This window comes from Didymosphaeria variabile (assembly GCF_027946475.1).
Source record: "Didymosphaeria variabile strain IMI 356815 chromosome Unknown scaffold_5, whole genome shotgun sequence".
Classification (NCBI taxonomy): Eukaryota; Fungi; Ascomycota; class Dothideomycetes; order Pleosporales; family Didymosphaeriaceae; genus Didymosphaeria; species Didymosphaeria variabile.
The window spans coordinates 581763-600567 of record NW_026611624.1 but is presented as its reverse complement, the minus strand read 5'-3'; the positions used below and the strand labels follow the sequence as shown (position 1 = coordinate 600567).

The 18805-nt window shown below is 53.5% G+C and overlaps 8 protein-coding genes across 8 annotated transcripts; 6 read left to right on the top strand and 2 right to left on the bottom strand.

Annotated features, from left to right (window-relative positions):
• Nucleotides 1–23: 23 nt before the first annotated feature.
• Nucleotides 24–784, top strand: cyn1 (Cyanate hydratase; the record flags this gene model as incomplete). Its single annotated transcript, XM_056215423.1, has 3 exons — nt 24–179; nt 226–662; nt 763–784. The coding sequence occupies 3 exons, from the start codon at nt 24–26 to the stop codon at nt 782–784; spliced, it is 615 nt and encodes a 204-aa protein (XP_056069670.1).
• Nucleotides 785–1379: 595 nt separating this feature from the next.
• Nucleotides 1380–3099, top strand: N0V89_006652 (uncharacterized protein; the record flags this gene model as incomplete). Its single annotated transcript, XM_056215422.1, has 5 exons — nt 1380–1643; nt 1697–1783; nt 1842–2263; nt 2384–2614; nt 2667–3099. The coding sequence occupies 5 exons, from the start codon at nt 1380–1382 to the stop codon at nt 3097–3099; spliced, it is 1437 nt and encodes a 478-aa protein (XP_056069669.1).
• A 1436-nt stretch (nt 3100–4535) lies between these two features.
• N0V89_006651 (uncharacterized protein) lies at nt 4536–6291 on the top strand (the record flags this gene model as incomplete). Its single annotated transcript, XM_056215421.1, has 3 exons — nt 4536–5052; nt 5157–6121; nt 6178–6291. 3 exons carry the CDS (start codon nt 4536–4538, stop codon nt 6289–6291), a joined length of 1596 nt encoding a protein of 531 aa, XP_056069668.1.
• Nucleotides 6292–6762: 471 nt separating this feature from the next.
• Nucleotides 6763–9293, bottom strand: N0V89_006650 (uncharacterized protein; the record flags this gene model as incomplete). Its single annotated transcript, XM_056215420.1, has 2 exons — nt 6763–8491; nt 8599–9293. 2 exons carry the CDS (start codon nt 9291–9293, stop codon nt 6763–6765), a joined length of 2424 nt encoding a protein of 807 aa, XP_056069667.1.
• Nucleotides 9294–9839: 546 nt separating this feature from the next.
• FZO1 (mitofusin) lies at nt 9840–12583 on the bottom strand (the record flags this gene model as incomplete). The annotated part of the gene is made up of 2 exons (XM_056215419.1): nt 9840–10198; nt 10258–12583. The coding sequence occupies 2 exons, from the start codon at nt 12581–12583 to the stop codon at nt 9840–9842; spliced, it is 2685 nt and encodes an 894-aa protein (XP_056069666.1).
• A 437-nt stretch (nt 12584–13020) lies between these two features.
• Nucleotides 13021–13931, top strand: DID4 (ESCRT-III subunit protein did4; the record flags this gene model as incomplete). The annotated part of the gene is made up of 6 exons (XM_056215418.1): nt 13021–13026; nt 13075–13289; nt 13340–13400; nt 13449–13497; nt 13548–13756; nt 13806–13931. 6 exons carry the CDS (start codon nt 13021–13023, stop codon nt 13929–13931), a joined length of 666 nt encoding a protein of 221 aa, XP_056069665.1.
• A 943-nt stretch (nt 13932–14874) lies between these two features.
• On the top strand, nt 14875–16808 carry MgPP2CL-1 (mgpp2cl-1, protein phosphatase 2C-like protein 1; the record flags this gene model as incomplete). Its single annotated transcript, XM_056215417.1, has 3 exons — nt 14875–14886; nt 14936–16366; nt 16416–16808. 3 exons carry the CDS (start codon nt 14875–14877, stop codon nt 16806–16808), a joined length of 1836 nt encoding a protein of 611 aa, XP_056069664.1.
• A 508-nt stretch (nt 16809–17316) lies between these two features.
• On the top strand, nt 17317–18672 carry SNF4 (AMP-activated serine/threonine-protein kinase regulatory subunit; the record flags this gene model as incomplete). The annotated part of the gene is made up of 6 exons (XM_056215416.1): nt 17317–17505; nt 17555–17678; nt 17729–17878; nt 17926–18285; nt 18333–18442; nt 18493–18672. The coding sequence occupies 6 exons, from the start codon at nt 17317–17319 to the stop codon at nt 18670–18672; spliced, it is 1113 nt and encodes a 370-aa protein (XP_056069663.1).
• Between the last annotated feature and the right edge of the window lie 133 nt (nt 18673–18805).

The window sequence follows — 18805 nt, the reverse complement described above, 5'->3', positions numbered from 1 at the left end:
ATCGCTGCAATTGTATCTGAAACATGGCTCCTCTTCATCGTCTTGCTCTGTCCACTCGATTCGCATCTCGTGCCATTGTGCCCGTTTCTTCAGCTTTGTTGCGACCATCCGTAGCTTGCACTGGTTCTCGACACTTTCACTCTACCAGAATGGCTAGCCACCCAATTGCGACGCTAGATGTACGTATTAAAATTCGCTATGAGAACTCAAGCTGATCCATGGCAGGAATCGCTCGTCCCTCGCCTACCTCTGTCCTCTCTCACCTTGTTCGAGGCAAAGAAGCAGAAGAATCTATCCTTTGAGGCCATTGCAAAGGAAGTCGGCCGCGATGAAGTTGCCATTGCTGCCTTGTTCTACGGCCAGGCTCAGGCTTCGCCTGAGGATATCAAGAAGCTCTCACATGTTCTTGACATTCCTGCTGAAACGCTTGGATCACAGCTTTCCGGATTCCCGGATCGAGGCAGGACGATAGACATGCCACCCAAGGAGCCCTTGATCTACCGTCTCTACGAAATTGTCCAGAACTACGGGTACGCTTACAAAGCAGTGCTCAATGAGAAGTTCGGCGATGGGATTATGTCTGCTATCAGCTTCTCGACAAAGGTTGAGAAGGAGACAGACGAGAAGGGTGACTGGGCTGTAATCACTCTGAGGGGCAAGTGGTAAGTGCCTTGTTTCCACATTTTCGACGACTTCGTAATGAGAGTCATGCGTCGTACCTAGCGAATCAACTCAAGTTACCCTATGCTGACGTTTTGATAGGCTGCCTTACTCGCGATTCTAGAGTGTTAGCATACAACAACATCATCTAGGTTTGCCTTCACCTGCACCTACACCCCCTAATGGCGACCATAGTTGGCTTTTGTATTGTGTAGCTGTTCATTACTCAGGATAGTCAAAATCGAGTACACCTTGGTATGTGCGTATATGCTGCGGATAGTCATTCGCAAGTCTTTTCATGCATCTCGTATATCCTCGTATGGACATCGGGTGAAGTCCTCAACACTACCAGACTTCAACATCCCAACACCGTAGTAATGCGAATTTGTTTTGGGATGGGTCGTGCCTTCCTCCGGTGTTCGTACCTTCCGTTTGCACTTCCTTCTGCGCTAGTATCACGCGCCTGCTTCACTTGCGTTCCCTCTCACCGGCTTCTGGTTCTACTCAGGATAGAATCCTCTCACTGTCTACAAACGCCCCCGATCTCTCCGGTATTCGCCTTGTTGCCTTCGGGTTTCCTTCACCTGGGCTCCACAACCTTTAGCTACAAATGCTCGCTACTTCCCATCTCTTCTTCTCCAACCCAAATATAACCACCATCCTCCCAACAACTGCAACCGCTCGCTAAGACCTTCGGCCTGACGGCAACACCACCCGCTATGCCTGCCACTCTGGAGCCTATCAAGGCGTTCGCATGCACCTTCGCTGACTGTGCAGCTTCTTTCGACACCGAAAAGAAGCTCATCAGTCACAAGAAGAACTCTGATGAGCACGATTACTGCTACAAGTGCAATCTGGACTTCGGTTCCTATGACGACCTTGCTCGTCACAAGGCATTCGCACCAGACAAGCACAATAGGGCGTGCCGCATCTGTGGCGAGGAGTTCAAGAGCATTTCAGGGCTTAAGCGACACACTGAACTGGTATGTTTTCCAGAAGTACAACTGTCCCGGGCAATGCTGAGCAAGTTTGATAGTCTCACAAGGTCAAGCAAAAGCTGCCTTGCATCGGATGTAATGAAGAATTCCCTGCTCCTGCAATGTTGATCGAGCATCTGGAGTTTGTGAGTATTCGGTACCCATAGTCTCTGTGTGTCACATGCTTACCGGTGCCATCCTTAGGGTCATTGCGAAGTCATCAGTGCGCAACAGTTTATGGGTCATGTGATTCACAAGCACCTCGTGGTTAAGCTTCTCGATAGCGGTGACGCACACGACCGCTTCATGCAGAAGATCTCGCAATACGATGCGGCACTAGATCACGAGGACGGCGGCGGTGTTGGCGTTGAGAATTATCTAGAAGAGGAGCACGACGAAGCGAAGGCCGTCAGTCACCCAGCCATCCAGCCTGAGTACGCCCAGGATGCCGTTCATCAAACTGGCGGTTGGCCTACCCTTGCGCAAGGCAGGAATGCCAGCGGATCATCCAGCCTCACTTCAGGCATGGATCGGATGTCGTTGAGGGGTGCCGATTCAGACACGATCATAGGTTCAAGCAGCAACACGATCGATGGGTCTGCAGCGCCATCACAAGGCTCCAAACAGTACGTTCGATTGCCCGATCTCAGGTCTTGTAACCGTATATGCCCTCTCTTACGAGTTTCGATACTGAGCCTAAAATCTGGCCTATATCATGATATAAGTGACTTACTGACGTCTTACAGTCAGGTGAACATGTGGGGTGGACGTTCTGCGAAGAAATTGTTCCCGCAAGCCAAACCTACACCAGCGGCTACGAAAGAATTCACCATCGAGGCGATCGATAAGCAAGACGAAGAACAACACGGAGCTAATATCTTCAAGACTCGGTTCTGGGATCCTTTGGCAAAGGAGTATAACCCAAACAGGTTCTGGAACGGGGTTATCGAGAAATATCTCTGTCCGTTTATGTGCGAGTAAGTGATTCCACTCTCAAGATTACGCCCCTTATTAACAGTGAAACTTCAGGCAGGTATTGGCAAACGAAGCAGAAATGCGTGATCACATCCTCGTAGCACACCGCGTCTCGCGTGCGAAGTGTCCATATTGCCTCAAGTACTTCGACAGCGTGACAGCGCTTATGTGTCATTGCCAGTCGCGCGGAAGCAAATGCCAGGTCAACAAGGCTGACAAATTTGGGGACTTCCTGAACAGACTGACGGGCGGTTTTCTCACTGTCGAAGAGAAGGTCCGGCCCGACCACATTCAGAATGAGACGGTTGAGGTTTGGAATGCAGAGACACAGGAAATGGAGAAGTACACGCCACCGACGGTGAAGTATCTGGAATACAGGTCCAGCAAGCCTGTGGACTGGAAGGAGCCTACGAGGGTCGCAGCGCAGATTGGTGGTGGCAGCACCACGGGCACCTTCAACTACAGGAATCAGCAGTCCCAGTGGTAGGGGACGAGGGCAAAGGCGTTACGGAAAAGGCATTGGCGTTGGGTAGGACACTGTACGTGTCATATTCTTTAGAGCACTGAGCAACCTCAATGCTCTTTATTGGTTACATTCCGACTGGTATATTCCAGCGGTGGGCTTTCATTATCGGCGATAAAGCATAATGCCTACTTCAAATGAGGCAGCTCAAAAGATGAATCATTCTGTCATCTCCAATGGAAGTGTCGGTCTTGAGTCGGCCTTGCACGATCAAGCCAAGTGCTGTGATGCACGCTCTCTGCCCAAACGGGAACGATGCTGCCCGAGCGCGGCACGATCACATGGGTCCGACTTGTCCCACGCTGTGGGATGGCAGAAATCTCCGACCACAGGCTTGGAGATGAAAAAGTGCCGCACGCTAGCATAAGAGACGAAAGACCCTTTTCGCGCGTCGAAGCACGATGAATGGACGGAGTTTGCTGTAGCGTTGGCTGCTTTTAGATGCCCGAGGCTGCCAAATTTCCGGCGCGCGAGAAGCCTTAGCACAGTTATCTCGAGATACGATTGCATGGAAAGGGAAAGGCGTTTGAATATTTTTTTCGTGAAAGTTGAGGCTGGTAGGACTTCTTGTGGATACAGCGCGTTGGGAACGTCAGCCATGTTGCGTATGAAGGTCCACATTTGACAGCCAGCGCAGCTCCGCCACTGCACTTGGGCGCCACAATGGCTCGAGTACGTCGGCGCAACAACATCACGATGTGTCCCAACCTGCAAGACAGAGCCAAACCTCCGATGAGGCGTTCCTCTTCCTCGGCTAGGTGGTAAAGCTCCGGTTCTTGAAGTTTCCATACCCATATGGGTCAAAAAGCAGTTGAATGCCGTCACTCAGCATGACTTTGCCCCAGGATTATTTAAAGCAACAGGCAGATCGCTCCGTTTCAGATGGAGCATCTGACAGGGGCACAGAAAGAGCCACGGGCGTGATTGGATGCGTAGGACAGGGTTGAGCGGCGCGGTGCGTAGCGCAGGGCACCATAGCCTGCGCTGGAGGCCCTGGCCGTCGTATGCAGTGCTCGTCCAGCCTCTGATCTGCATATGCTGCTCAGCTCAAAAGTCTTGGTGCATGCTATATAGACGCATGCGCCCTTGCCCTCGTTTATGCTCTTCTCTCGCTTCTGATTTCGTTCAGGCCGCCTAACCCGTGTCGAATTGTTGTTGCGCAAGACTCTTGGACCACCACCAGCCATCGTCACCTTGCCCAGTGCCAACAACAAAACGAACTCCGGCCATCTTCTCCCGACTGCTCACCACACCCTCCGTCGCGCCTCCCTTATCCCGACTCTCACCCATCCGCCTGTTATAGGCTCGTCAGCAGCCGACTCCGGCCCGCATCTGCAGACTTCTGTACAATCCGTGCTGCTGCTCGTAAAGCACCCTCGACGCCGGGCCCATCTGCCACCATGGCTGCCAATGACTATTACTCGTCCTATCCAGGAGGCAACAATGCAGGCTCGCGCCCCGAACCCCCACATCACACTACTTCCGCGCAGTCGCTGCAATCCGTATCGCCAGTATCATCACCTTTTGACGATGCGAACCGCTACGACAACCGCCCACACCACGACTACTCTTCGACCGCTCATCTCACACACACTCAGACTGGCGCCTCCTCAAACTACAGCGACACAGCATACCACGGCAACGACCAGTCGCATCCGTATAACAACCGATACGATTCACCGCCCGCAGCTGCACAGCACGATCCCTTCGCCGACCAGAACGCCATCCCGCTGCAACAGCAAGGGAAGATGGGAACACATCCTGCTGCAGCAGGCGTATATCAGATGGATCCTGAGGGAAGACCGAGAGAGAAGAGAAAGAAGAAGAAAGGATGGTTCAGCGGGAAGATTACGTGGGTGGTGTATATCCTGACCGCCGTACAGATTGGTGTGTTCGTAGGGGAGATCATTAAAAATGGTATGTGCAAGTTTTGTTCAAACCCCAAGCAACATCTTTGATAGAGGCTTCGGATGGTTTCTATAGTATCGTAAGGCGAGACCGCGTGCTAACAAACAATATAGGTGTTCTGACCGGCTCACCCATTCAAACGAAACCCAACTTCAACATCATGATTGGCCCCTCACCCTACGTTCTGATCAACATGGGCGCGCGTTACCAGCCCTGCATGCACTACGTCGAAGCCGTGCTCGACAACAACATCCAGCTTTGGCCCTGCCCCAACACCACAACGTCCGACTCCACCTGCACCCTCTCCGAACTCTGCGGCATGGGCGGCGTCCCCGCTCAACCCGATAGCCTTGCCTGGAAAGACCGCGACACTAAAAAGGACCAGGAGCCAGACCAATGGTGGCGCTTCATCACACCAATCTTCCTGCACGCAGGACTGATCCACATCGGTTTCAACATGCTGCTTCAATTGACGCTGGGGAGGGACATGGAGAAGGAGATCGGACCCCTACGCTTCGCCCTCGTGTACTTCGCTTCCGGAATCTTCGGTTTCGTGCTCGGAGGAAACTACGCCGCTGAAGGCATCTCCTCGGTCGGAGCGTCGGGCTCCCTCTTCGGCATCCTCGCCCTCGTCATGCTTGACCTGCTCTACAATTGGAGCACGCGCCGCTCCCCCGTTAAGGACTTGCTCTTTCTCCTTCTCGACATCGCTATCTCTTTCGTGCTGGGTCTACTCCCCGGTCTGGACAACTTCTCGCATATCGGTGGGTTCCTGATGGGTTTCGTCCTGGGAATTTGCATCTTGCATTCGCCGCAAGCACTCCGCGAACGTATCGGCGTCGATGAACCGCCCTATGCCCCTGCGAGTCAAGACCCCACCGCCGACGCCGCGCCCGGACTGCAAAAGTTCGTCAAGCAGCCCGTAGGCTTCTTCAAAGGACGCAAACCCTTCTGGTGGGCCTGGTGGCTGGTCCGCGCGGCGCTGCTCGTGGTCGTGTTTGTGGGCTTCATTCTGCTGCTGAGAAACTTTTATGAGTGGCGGAATGGCTGCTCGTGGTGTCATCATTTGACGTGTTTGGTAAGTTTATTCTCAGCTGGCAGTAGAGAAGAAGGATGAGTGCTAACAATGTATAGCCTATCAAGACGGGTAACACTACGTGGTGCGATATTGGAAACATTAAGCCTACTACGTCTGTGGTTGACGCTCAGCCGACGGCGACGTCTGCGCCTGTTAGGCTGATGTTTTAGTGGGATAATCGCTCTTCGAAGCGTGCATGTACTGTGGAGCGGGGCGCTTCCCGCAGTTTACATGGTATAATATGTTGAGCTCAAAGAAGTCAAGCAGGTGGAAAAAATGTGTACATTGCGTACTGCGGAGATACCACTTTTATACTAGTATGATGGTCTACCGGGCGGCATTGCCTGGCGTTGTTTTGCACTTTCTAGATAGGCTTGCATTGGGAGGATCTTGGATAATGACGATGATGCGAGAAGGTCCACGCCATTTCTCAGCTTTACTTAATCATAGTATGCATTTGATTGTCACCCAGCATGTCTCGGTTCGCCGTAAACCTCATGCCCCTCACACTTTTCTAATGCAACTCCTCGTCGTGCATATCACCCTCGAACGACCGCACAAACATCACCACACACATAACTCTATATCTTCACGTCTTACCCCCGTTGTCAAAGAGATCATAATCCTATGCATAATAATATCTACAGCGGCGGCAGCACCTCCCTACAATTCGGACACTGCAACCTATACCTCATCCACCCCTCCAAACACCCCGTATGAAAAATATGCCTACACGGCGTAACCATATACGCTCTCCGCTGCAGCGTCAAGCCCCCCAAGCCCTGCACATCCGGGCCGCCGCCGCCCGCCGGAATAACAGGGACCTCGATGTCCGTCGCGCAGATGCTGCAGTCGAACACCTTCCTCCCCTTGCTGCGTGACTCGGTGGACTCTTCGTCTGTGATAGGGGCGGAGGACCCGATGGGCATGGTGGCGCCTTCTTCGTCCTCGCGGAGGATGGGGTGGTACTCGTATGCGGGCGGCGCCCAGGAGGGCGGCACGAAGAAGCGCGAACCTAGCACCTCTTGGGCGGCTAGGATGACAATCTGCACCCAGAGCCAGCCCGCCAGCACGGCTAGACCTTGCACGTCCGTTCGACTGAACAGGATGTTCCCCTCCACTGCGTAAAAGTACGCGATGGGCACGAGCCGGACGAGGGACTGGCCGAGGACAAAGTCCCAGCGGAGCGCTTTGCGGCAGTTGCGCATGATGTTGCGATAGATCTGGGGGAGCCAGAAGGAGAGGTAGAGGAAGGAGAGGGTGTTGAAGTAGAAGGCGCGGGCGGTGGAGCGCATGGTGGTGAATTGGAGGGTGATGAAGAAGGTGACGATGAGGAGGAAGCAGTAGCGGCTGTATAGGGCGCCGAGTTCGGCGCGGGGAGACGTTGTGGTTGTTGTGGCCGGTGTGGTCGGTGTGGTTGGTGTTGGGTTGTTTGTGGTTGGGAGGAGAGGTTCGTCGTCCGCCGGGTCGTCTTGGTCTGGAGCGACAATGACCGGGGGAGGTGGCGTTGGAGTGGTTTGCGGTTGGTTAGCCGTTGCAGGGACGGGAAGGGTATCACTAGACGGAGGTGGTGCGCGAGGTGTGGTCGCTGGAGGGTTTGGTATTGATGGAGGTTGTGGGCTTGGTGGAGGCTGCGGGCTTGGTGGTGTGGTGGAAGCTTGTTGGCGGTCTTGACGCTGCTGCTCCGTGACCTGGACGGTCCAGATGTCCATCAAGAATCGGAGTTCCAGCACGACCGAGAACAGTGCGAGGAATGCAATCGTGTAAAGCTGCAGTTGCGACGTGCCCAGGAACAGGTGCAGAAAGACGAGGGCAAGGAACATGAAACCATCTCCTAGAGCCATCATGGCGATGGTGTAGAAGCTTATCCGGTTCCGTGTGGACGGTGTTGCTGCTTCCTTGGCCTGCCTGATGATGAACATGAGCTGCAAAGCCAGAGTAACGGCGAAAGCAAGAATGCTTCTTTTGGCGTCATCGTTGAACTCCTCGGTCTTTGAACCGCGTAAGTGCATGGCTTGGGAAGGTGGAAAGTCTGGAGGACCTTTCGACTCAAAGACGAAGCCGCAGTCAGGAGAGAAACCGACCATGTCCATGGCCATCTGCGAGTGGAGAGGAACGTTTGCGCCAGTGGGATATCGAATTTCATGTTCAAGCCAGTCCAGGTCCGGTTGTTTGAAGGGCTGTCCATGTCGATCAATGAGCTGTACAGGAGCCTCTTGGAGATACAGTATGAATTCGCAGTGGCTTACAGCCATGACTCCCTCAGCTGCGCCTTCTACGGCAGATGACCAAGGATTCCATACAGGGAACGGCCGTTCTAGTTGGTTCTGTATAGTCTGGTGTATCGTCCGGTTGAGTAGTTCTTGAGAGCTTTTGTAAAGGTGTGGCGAGAGCTGTAAATGTGGAAGGGCAAAAACCCCAGAGAACCTATGATTGTCAGCCGAAACTCTATGTAGGATACACCACCGCTTCCCTACCTTTCGCTCGTCGTGGTCAACACAGCGCCTCCAAATTCTGGATAGTGTATCCCGTTGAGATTGAACTCCCACCAGTTATCCCCCCAACTATCCGCATCCTCAATAACAACCTTCGCTTTAAGCTCACTCGTTGTCCGATTGTCATCCGTCCGCTGTCGGCCGTCCACCTCCGTAAGATGCAGTCTGACCATTCCATGCGACCCCGTGAGGTTTCTGTCGAACTCGCCGAGCTGCGAGTCAAAGTGTATCTTCCCAGTTGTATTCATCAGATCGAGCGCGGGCCGTGTCCGACTCAAAGGGCTCCGAACCCATTCGCCCTGCACAAAGCCGGAGATATTCCTATACACCGTCTCCTTCTTGGACTCATCGTTCCTTCCGTCCAGCCAGCCCTGTGCGCTCTCTCCTAACACGCCCTTCATCCTTTCACGTGCCCTACTCTTAACATCCCCTAAGACATCCCACGTAAACGCATCCTGCTCCCTCAGCCCCGTAACATTCAGCCACTTCTTCTCTTTTGCGTCAAAGTCCCCCCATCCCGTCCTATTTAGAATATCGAGCTGTTCCCACTCGCGTTCGATGACCTCGTCGTAGCGCGATCGCGTGTTAAAGCCAGGATTCTGCGGCTCTGGCGAGTTGATGAGGAGCAGGAGGATGATGAAGAATAGGAACTGGCGCGGGTCCCGGCGGACTTCCATCAGGGCGGTTGAGAGGTTGCGAAAGCCATCGAGGGGCAGTGGTTCTGGTCTAACGTGGTGCCTAAGCTGGGGTACTCGGATGACGCTGCCGCTCGGAGGTCCGCAGCCACGTTGCTTGGCGTTAGGGGTAACACAACGCTTATGCAGTTGAGGTGTCTCGCAGTGGCAGTTGAAAGATGGATTGGACATTGAACTTTCCGATATCATCTCTTTGTCTACTCGTATGCTAGCATCTCTAAGATGCAAAGGAGTTATAAAGTGTCCGTATAAGTTTATGCACACGAGAGCATTTTCAAAGAGGGTATTGTGTTAACGATCGACATTTCTACATAAGGGCAAAGGGGGGTATTGATTAGACTAAACATGTATACAGAGAAAAGATTCTTTTCCAATTACATCGTGTCATGCCAGCCAGTAAAACGCCAGTCACAAAACAACTTCGCGCCGACAATGATCCGTGGAACGCCATGAAACCGTAGCTCCTCAGTCCGCAATACTTGTATACAGAGCTGAGACAACTCCTAATGCATCACAATTTCTGTGCATCTACAAACCAGCGCTGACAGCAGCTGGCGGTGCAGCTTCCAGATCGATTCGCTGCACATTCTGGCGCAGCTCGCTTGACGTGCGGAACAAGTTGGAGAAATATTTCTTAGCCTCCGAAGCTTCAGCTCTAAGCTTATCGTTTTCCTCCCTCTTGAGTTGAAGTTTTTCTACGTTGCGCTGGAGGCCAATCTGGACTTCCTTCGCGGGGCCCTTCAACGCGCGGCGGACCTCAGAGCTGATTCGAAAAGCATTGGAGTGCGTGTAGTCGATGGCTGCTAGTTGCGTCGAAAGCTTCGCACTGAGGCGATGCGGTAGTGATTTGGGAACGGATGCCAGAATGTACGAGACTCCGATGGCGACTGTAAGTCTTGTTAGCTACGAATCTTGCATTCAAATCACATGAGGGCTTTGCACGTACCACCTGCAATGAGACCAGGAATGATAAGTCTCCGAAGGTTGTTCGAGCCAACGATCTTCGCCGCTCCCAGGGCACCATCTAGCCAACCGACGCCGCCCACCAAACGGCCGCCCACTACGCCCGCTACGGTGACGGCCATGCCCGTCCCTGCGACCTTCTCTTGACGCTCCCACAGACTAGCGACGTCAAAGAAGTCCCATAGCTCAATGTCGATGTCAACCTGGCGGGCAAGCGCATGAGCGGATCTCCTGTACATCCTGTCTGCACGGAACATGATGTCGGTGTGCATGTTACCAAGGTGCAATATACCGAGATTCTTGATGCCATTGTATCCTTGCGCTGCCTGGGTGCGCGCGTTCTCCTCGCACAACCGTACAGTTTCCGTAATCTCATGTAACATTGAGTCTTTGATGTCTTCGGCGTACTGATAGGCAGACAGCAGACCTGGATATTCGATGCCTAGATCTTGTTCTCCCACCTTGGTTATACAGTTTTGGAGCGTGTCTCGAGTATGTCCGTAAACCTCTGAGGTTGTATCTTCCACAAGTCGGTCCACGGTCTCTCCAGCCTCTGTTCGCGACTTCTTTGATTCCTCAAACTCTGGCTCCAAAGCATCCAACTCTTTCTTTACTCGCTCCAATTCTGACTGAGCAACATCGCGGTTCACAGTAGCCAGGTTGTGAACATCGCCGAGGACGTTTAATAGATATGTCTTCGCAGGCGCCAACTTCGATCGAGCTCGCTTCTCGAGAACAAAACGCCGTAATGAAGTCTCCATATCTCCAAAGTCTCTTTCTTTCTCAGGGTTTTTCCCTTTGCCTTTGTCCGAAGGGTCATCGTCACCGTCATCGCCAGGAGAGTTGTTCACCGGGATAGCGTTGCTGGATACGAAATGGACTAATTCGCTTGACTCCTTGAATGTTGCTGGACTTAAGCCATGAACCTGCTTGAGGATCATCTCCTTGCACCGCTGCTGATCACGAATGACGTCAAAACCATTGACCACCATGAAAATATAGGCCTTCTCGCGGGCGGCTGTGAAGATGAAGTTCTTGGCCGACTCGGTGAAATGGTTCGCTGCTGAAACAACAAATACTACTACATCAATCTCTTCCTGTCGTGCAAAGACCGCGGTGGTCTTCACGGAGTCCGCATTGAGGCCGGGCGCATCGATGAGTGCAATGTCGACAACACCGTTGTTCAGTAACGATTCGTCGACCGAGCGGATGTCTTGAATATAGATCTTGCACTGCGAGAAGTGCTCGTTATCAATGACAATCTTCTCGAGATCTTTGAGGGCGAACACCGTGTAGGTACTTTCATCGTGACGGTTGTATACGGATCCAAGCGGCACGGCGTGGACTTCTTCAACACCGCCATTCTCCCGGAAATCCAGGACCTCGCAGAAAATGCTCGTGCAGGGCTGCTGGTCCTCTGGCAAAACCTTCCTCCGAAGTAGGGCGTTGCAAAAGGTCGATTTGCCCGCGTTCAGATCACCGGTGACTAGGACCTTGCTCGACGTGTCCTCGATTCTGTCTTTGATGGCATACAGATGCCGAACACTCTGCTGAATTTGCCCGTCTAGCAGGGAAGCAATGGATCCTTTCTCTAACGAGTGTACTAGGTCTGTCTGTGTCCGTCCACCCATGCGCAACTCAAGCTTCAGCACCGAAAAGTCGTGGGCGAGTTGCGGTGTGATGAGGCGAGGCTCTGGCTTCTGTTCTTTCTCCGCTGCAGCACTGGACTCAGCCTCGAAATCAGGCCCTAACGACGTGCCTGCACGGCGCAAACCTCGCGGTCGGTCGGGAGATCGGGGTGGCTGGAAGTCGCCCATCGCAGACTGGGTGTGTGCTAGACCAGGTCTAGATTGCGAGCGGATGTGTGAGGTCTGTTTTGACTCGGCAGGTATGGTAGGGTAATGCGCCGGCCATTTGAGGTTTTCTTCTTGAAAGCCCTTCAGGATATCGATGGTCCCATGTATAGCACGGCCAAGTGCGTTCTTGTTCTGGTTGTAGCGTAATTGTAGAACATGGCTGCGTTGCTTGTCCTGTTCAGCGGATCCGGTGCTGCTGCCAGGGAGGACGGGCGTCGGTGGCGCGCCCGGTCTGTCTTCACCAATGTTATTATGCCAGCGACCAGCTTCTCCGTCAGTGATGCTCCCACCATAGCCTGAGTCTTGATCTAGCATTGAGATCAGACGCGCAGCCGCTTCGGGTGTCGAACCAGTCCCCACCGTCATATACCCCGGAGGTGGGCCATTGTCGCGACCACTTGAGGACGACTCCCCAGGGGTGGAGGGGTTTTCGGGTTGCTTATCAGAATTCATGGATTACGTAGTACGGCGGGTTGATTGGAATGGGAGCATGTCGCGGTTATCGAGAGTTTTCGAGGTGGAGGATGAAGATCAGGTGAAAGTTTAAGGATGTCGTAACGCCATGCGAAGCGGGAGCCAAATCTTCGGCGCGCCAAGCACACGTGAAGCAAGCATTCATCCCCTGTCGCCTCAACCCACTATTTTCACTACGTCAGATATATTAACCGGTTATACGAATGCTCTCGAATCGAACATCAACCGACTAAAAACTGGCGCCTTTTGTTTGGTTGTATTTGCCAAGTGAAGGTACACTTGAAGCACCAAAGTCGCCGCCGCCGCCGAAGCTTGGGCCGACCGCCGACGTAGCAGGCACCATCTTGAACCCAAGGGCCGCCTCAACTCTTCTGAACGCACGATACCATTCGTAAACTTCTGCGCTTCAATTCACCATGAACGTGCGTATTGCTATGCGCAAACATAACTAGCTGCTAACAATCACTTAGATCGTGGAATGGGCCTTTGGCAAGCGCATGACGCCCGCCGAGCGTCTGCGCAAGCACCAGCGCGCCCTCGAGAAGACACAACGAGAACTCGATCGCGAACGTGTGAAACTAGAGAACCAATCGAAGAAGCTAGAGGCGGATATCAAGAAGAGCGCAAAAGCTGGACAAATGAATGTAGTCAAGATACAGGCGAAGGACCTCGTGCGGACTAGGAGGTGGGTCAACACGGTGTTTGCGTTAACACGGTACTAAGAGAGCTGCACAGATATATCCAGAAGTTCTACCAAATGCGTACCCAACTGCAGGCCATATCCCTTAGGATACAGGTGAGTCGGTTGAACACCGTACAAGGCATTGTGACTGACTCTCGGTAGACTGTCCGTAGCAACGAGCAGATGATGCAGTCGATGAAGGGAGCGACAAGTAGGGTTTCCCAGGCCCTTGATTCGAACGTCGTTGCTGATGATCTACAGAAATACTCGGTACCATGAACCGGCAAATGAATCTTCCAGCCCTGCAGCGCATAGCCATGGAGTTTGAGAAGGAGAACGACATGATGGACCAGCGACAAGAGATGATGGATGACGCCGTCGACGATGCCATGGGCGTAGAAGATGAGGAGGAGAGCGAAGACGTGGTCAACCAGGTCATGGACGAGCTGGGTATCGATCTCGGCTCAGCTGTGAGTATGGCTAATCTTTTATTTTGTTCACACACTCACAATGGCATAGCTTGGAGAGACACCGACCGACATTCAAAAGACCGCAGTGGCGGACAACCGTGTAGCACAAGCGGTTGGCGGAGGCGACCCCGGTGACGATGACTTGCAAGCCCGACTGGACAGCTTGAGGCGATAAGAAGACTTACTGACATGACATTTACGACGCGATGGCGTTGCGGAACGTAGGAGGATATCATTTGCTGTGCCGTGTAGAAGTCTACGTAGGCAGTCCGCGCACGTGGGACAGTTTAAGATGGGGCTGTTTATTGCGTTCTACATGGAAACCATGACCCATTGCAGCATATGGGAGATGCATTACAGTTGAGCTCAGGATGCTCGGAGCATACGACTACAAACACAGGGCATGATTGAGGATTACCTGTGTTTGCAGCTTCTGCCCCACTATACCCATGCAATTATTCGCCAGATCTTGTCGATCACTCAGCAAGCGCATCTAGATCCAAGAATAACACTCTCTTTGGTTCGATAACCGGCCACGGGTTCACTCTGAAAGGCTCTGCGTGTGAAAGCCAGGCATGTAAACGTTGAGACAAACTGACCGAACGCGGACCAAGTGCCGGTGGCTGAGCCACGTTGAGGCGGGTGTTTGTGCAATCAAGCGGGGAACTGGTGGTCAAGTAGGGCTGCCTACAGCTGCATCCCCGCACTTGAATGCAAGCCTCGTGCGCTGGGAAGGACAAACATAATCGTTTCTTGCTGTGCACCTCGGGCCCTAAATAGACCCCAGGCCCACTCCAAGCTGTCTTGTCCGGTCTTTTCGCGCCTGCAGCTATCCGCAGTGTGCGACCGCGCGCCGATTCCCAAGCAACCGTTCCCCGACGTCATTCGCTAGTCCAGCGCCTAAGTGGACAGCGTCTTTCACCACTTCGCCGACGACGTACTCCCTTCTCCCCTCCCCTGCCCGACCTACCTCTGCATATCGCTACTACGCTCCCCTACCTCTTACACGCTAGATCGTACGAAATCCCCTAACTCCGGTATGTTGTGACACTGACACGCCGGCAGCGTAAGCAGCTCCGCGCCGGGGCGGCCCAACGCTGGCGTGCCCGCCCCTCATCATGTATCTGCCCGTCTGTACTCCCTGGTGCGCAGCTGTGCTAATATTTGCTTTGCGTGCAGGAACCTGACGTCACCACACACGACGCGCAGTCCCTCTTCTTTGCTTGCTTGGTCGCAGCCGTATCCGTAGCCCTACCCCGCGCAACGAGCGAGCGTTTTCGCGAATCTCTCATCCTGGCTGGTAATAAGCGTCGGAGTTTCTCCAGCTCGGGAGGACTTTTGAACAGGATGTTTGGCACATCGCCCGGCAAAGATGACGAAGCCACAATAGACATCGCTGCGGCCACGGACGCATCCAAGGGCGCAAATGCCAACCCCCCCGCCGAGAAGCGGAACAGTAACACGCCCGCTGTAGAGCGCAAAGCCACCGAACCCAGTCCCATTTCCGAGAAGAAGCGGAGGAGTAGCACCGCGTCGCGCGCCCGAGACATGTTCTCCAGTGCAAAACAATCCCTCCACCTTGGATCGTCGCCGACATCTGGCTCTGGTGGCGTAGAAAAGACCATGCAGACGCCTATGCAGAAGCTTGGAAAAGCCGACCCTGCGCTCAGTGTGCCTCAGGGTTCACTGAACAATTCGGCTGGCGAATCGCATCCAGGACCGTACTCCACGTTTCGCGTTGGTGTGACGGAGGACAAGAATAAAAAATGCAGGAGGACTATGGAGGATACGCATGCGTACTTGTATAACTTCCTCAGTACGCCCGCCCCGAACTTCAGTCCGGATAAGAGCCGCGGCTCGCTTTCAGACGGATCTAGCTCTTCGGATCTACCGGTCGTGGAGACTGACAACGGGTACTTCGCGATTTTCGATGGACATGCCGGCACCTTTGCGGCAGATTGGTGCGGAAAGAAACTACATCTGCTCCTTGAAGAAACCATTCGAAGAAACCCCAACACGCCTATACCGGAGCTCCTAGATCAAACATTTACGCTTGTGGATCAGCAATTAGAGAAGCTGCCCCTTAAGAACAGCGGTTGCACCGCCGTGATAGCAGTGCTGAGATGGGAAGATCGTGTGCCCAACCAAGCTTCGTCAACCGGCTCTACCTTGTTCGCACCAGCTGCGGTGTCAGCTTTGAAGAACGCAACCGACGGGGGCGAGAAGCAATCGGAAACTACCAGCACTGCAGAGTCGTCTTCGACGGCAGAAGTGGCCCAAGAGCATCCCGTGGAGACTAAACTGCGAAACGACGCTAGCCGCCAGAGAGTCCTATACACTGCGAACGTGGGTGATGCCAGGATAGTGCTGTGCCGCAATGGGCGAGCACTCCGATTGTCTTACGATCACAAGGGCAGCGACGACAATGAAGGCCGCCGCGTTGCTAGCGCTGGTGGCTTGATCCTCAATAACCGTGTCAATGGTGTTTTGGCTGTCACGCGAGCACTGGGAGATGCGTACATGAAGGATCTGGTCACTGGACACCCTTACACAACCGAGACGGTCATTCAACCCGATCAAGACGAGTTTTTGATTCTTGCTTGCGATGGGGTAAGTTGAATAGCCTGCTGAGAATAGGATCGTAGCTGACCATGCATAGCTCTGGGACGTGTGTTCCGATCAGGAGGCCGTCGACCTCGTTCGCGGAGTCCAAGACCCGCAAGTCGCCTCAAAAACATTGGTTGACCATGCTCTCGCGCGATTCTCCACGGACAACTTATCATGCATGGTCGTACGCTTCGATAACAAGGCACTGAAACAGCGCAAGACTGAGGCTCAGCTCGGCGTGGATAAGAACCCGCCTAGCACGCAGCCAGGTATCAGTGAAGCAGATGCCATCGTTGCCCAGGCTAAGAGGGAGATAGGAGAGCCGGAGCAGTCGGTAGAGAGTGCTGCAAAGGACGTGATTCAGGAGGAGGAAGACGAACAGGAGGAGAATGGGCCGGAGTTGAATGCGGAAGCTGTGAAGGCTGCTCGGAAGAATCCTGGATGATGAACAACTTTTGGACTGTCGGCGGGTGTGTAAGTTAAGAAGATAGAAAAGGCCTGCAGTCTTGGAAAGAAGTAGGCTCTTTGTGAGCAGTGGGTGATAGGCAGCGGCCGCGCTTTGGGTTCCACGTCGCTGTATCCGTGCGGTTTCCTTTCCATGAGTCGATTCACTGCACCTCGTTAGCTGTACCATGTAGCCTGGCGTTGCTGAAATCCTACAAATTCGGATGCGAAAGATGAACCCGCAGCTGAGGTCACGGCGTCATGACTCGTGAAAGCTTGCGATGCCGGATGCCCCTCGGTGCCAGGGCCCCATGGGTGAGGTGAGCCCCGCCGTTAGCGCGCGAGGAGCTCGTTTGAAGGCCCGACATTGCAGCCGCGCGGGACCTCAAATAACCCTACAAGCCCACGATTCTGACCCGCTATTTGGCTCGCGCAGTTCCTTGCAGCTTCTCCACGCGTGCCTCACATCTCCTCCATGCGGCTCCGTCCAGAGGAGCTCCGGAGTCACGATGTCTGGCGCAGACACGGCCGACTCAGCGACGTCCGCACCGCCGAACCCGCCCACTGCCGCCAATGACGTGCCGCAACCCCATGAACGTCCGACTTTTGTCACTCCGCGGGACTTCCTTGAGCAGGGGAGGCCGATCCTGCCGCCGAGGGCTTTGACCGCGGTAGACAAAGAGCAGCTGGACGGCCTGGTACGCGCCTTTGCAACGCTGGCTTCTGCCTGGGCTAATTGAACTATAGAGAACCATCCGCGCGTTTCTGAAGGTGCGGACGAGCTACGACGTGCTGCCGCTCAGTTACCGCTTGATCATATTCGACACAGCGCTGCTCGTCAAGAAGAGCCTAAACATACTCATACAAAACGGTGGGTCGCGTAGCATGTTTTCTACCAGTCCTTGCTAACGGTGTGACTAGGCATCGTTTCTGCCCCTTTGTGGGATTCTAAAACATCGACCTTCGCCGGTCTGCTCACGACATCCGACTACCTGAATGTGATTCAGTATTACTGGCAGAACCCTGATGCCCTTGCCAGAGTCGACCAGTTCCGCCTGAACAGTTTGCGCGGTAAGCTTCTCCGTCTCCGTTCTCACTACTCAAAGCTAACCTTTTAGACATCGAAAAGTCCCTCGGCGTTACGCCCATAGAAACAGTCTCCATCCACCCTGAACGACCGCTCTACGAAGCATGTCGCAGAATGCTCGAAGCCCGCGCCCGTCGCATACCCATTGTTGACTTTGACGATGAGACGCGCCGCACCACAGTTGTCAGCGTTATCACACAATACCGACTGCTCAAGTTCGTGGCTGTGAACGTGAAGGAGACGCAGAAGCTGCGCAAACCACTAAAAGAGTTGATGAAGGTGGGAACATATGACAATCTGGCAACGGCGTATATGGATACACCTGTCATGGATGTGATTCACATGCTGGTGAAGAAGAGCATCTCGAGTGTTCCAATCATCGACAAACAAGGTAAGCCCGATTTGACCAGTGTGAAGCCCAATGACTTATCCAGACAGGCACGGTTCTCAACGTCTTCGAGTCCGTTGATGTTATCACGCTCATCAAGGGCGGAATCTACGACGATTTGAATCTCAGCGTTGGCGATGCTCTGCTCAAGCGCTCAGAAGTATGTTTGACCAATCCCGGCTTCTTTGAGAATTTGCTAAACAGGCTTAGGACTTTCCCGGCATCTACACATGCTCGATGCAAGATCAGCTTTCCACCATATATGACACGATTCGCAGATCCCGCGTGCATCGCTTCATCGTCATCGACGAGGAGAACAAGCTTAAGGGCGTATTGACTTTAAGCGACATTCTCGAGTACACTTTACTGGAAGGCGAAGAAAACGAATAGACTTGCATGATTCATGCTTTCTTAAACCAATGCTATCTTTAAACATCCAACCCGGAACTCTCCGGTTGGGATGACTATGGAGAGCCAGTGTATGTACGTCCGAACGACTGTAAGTTTACACAAAAGCGATCAC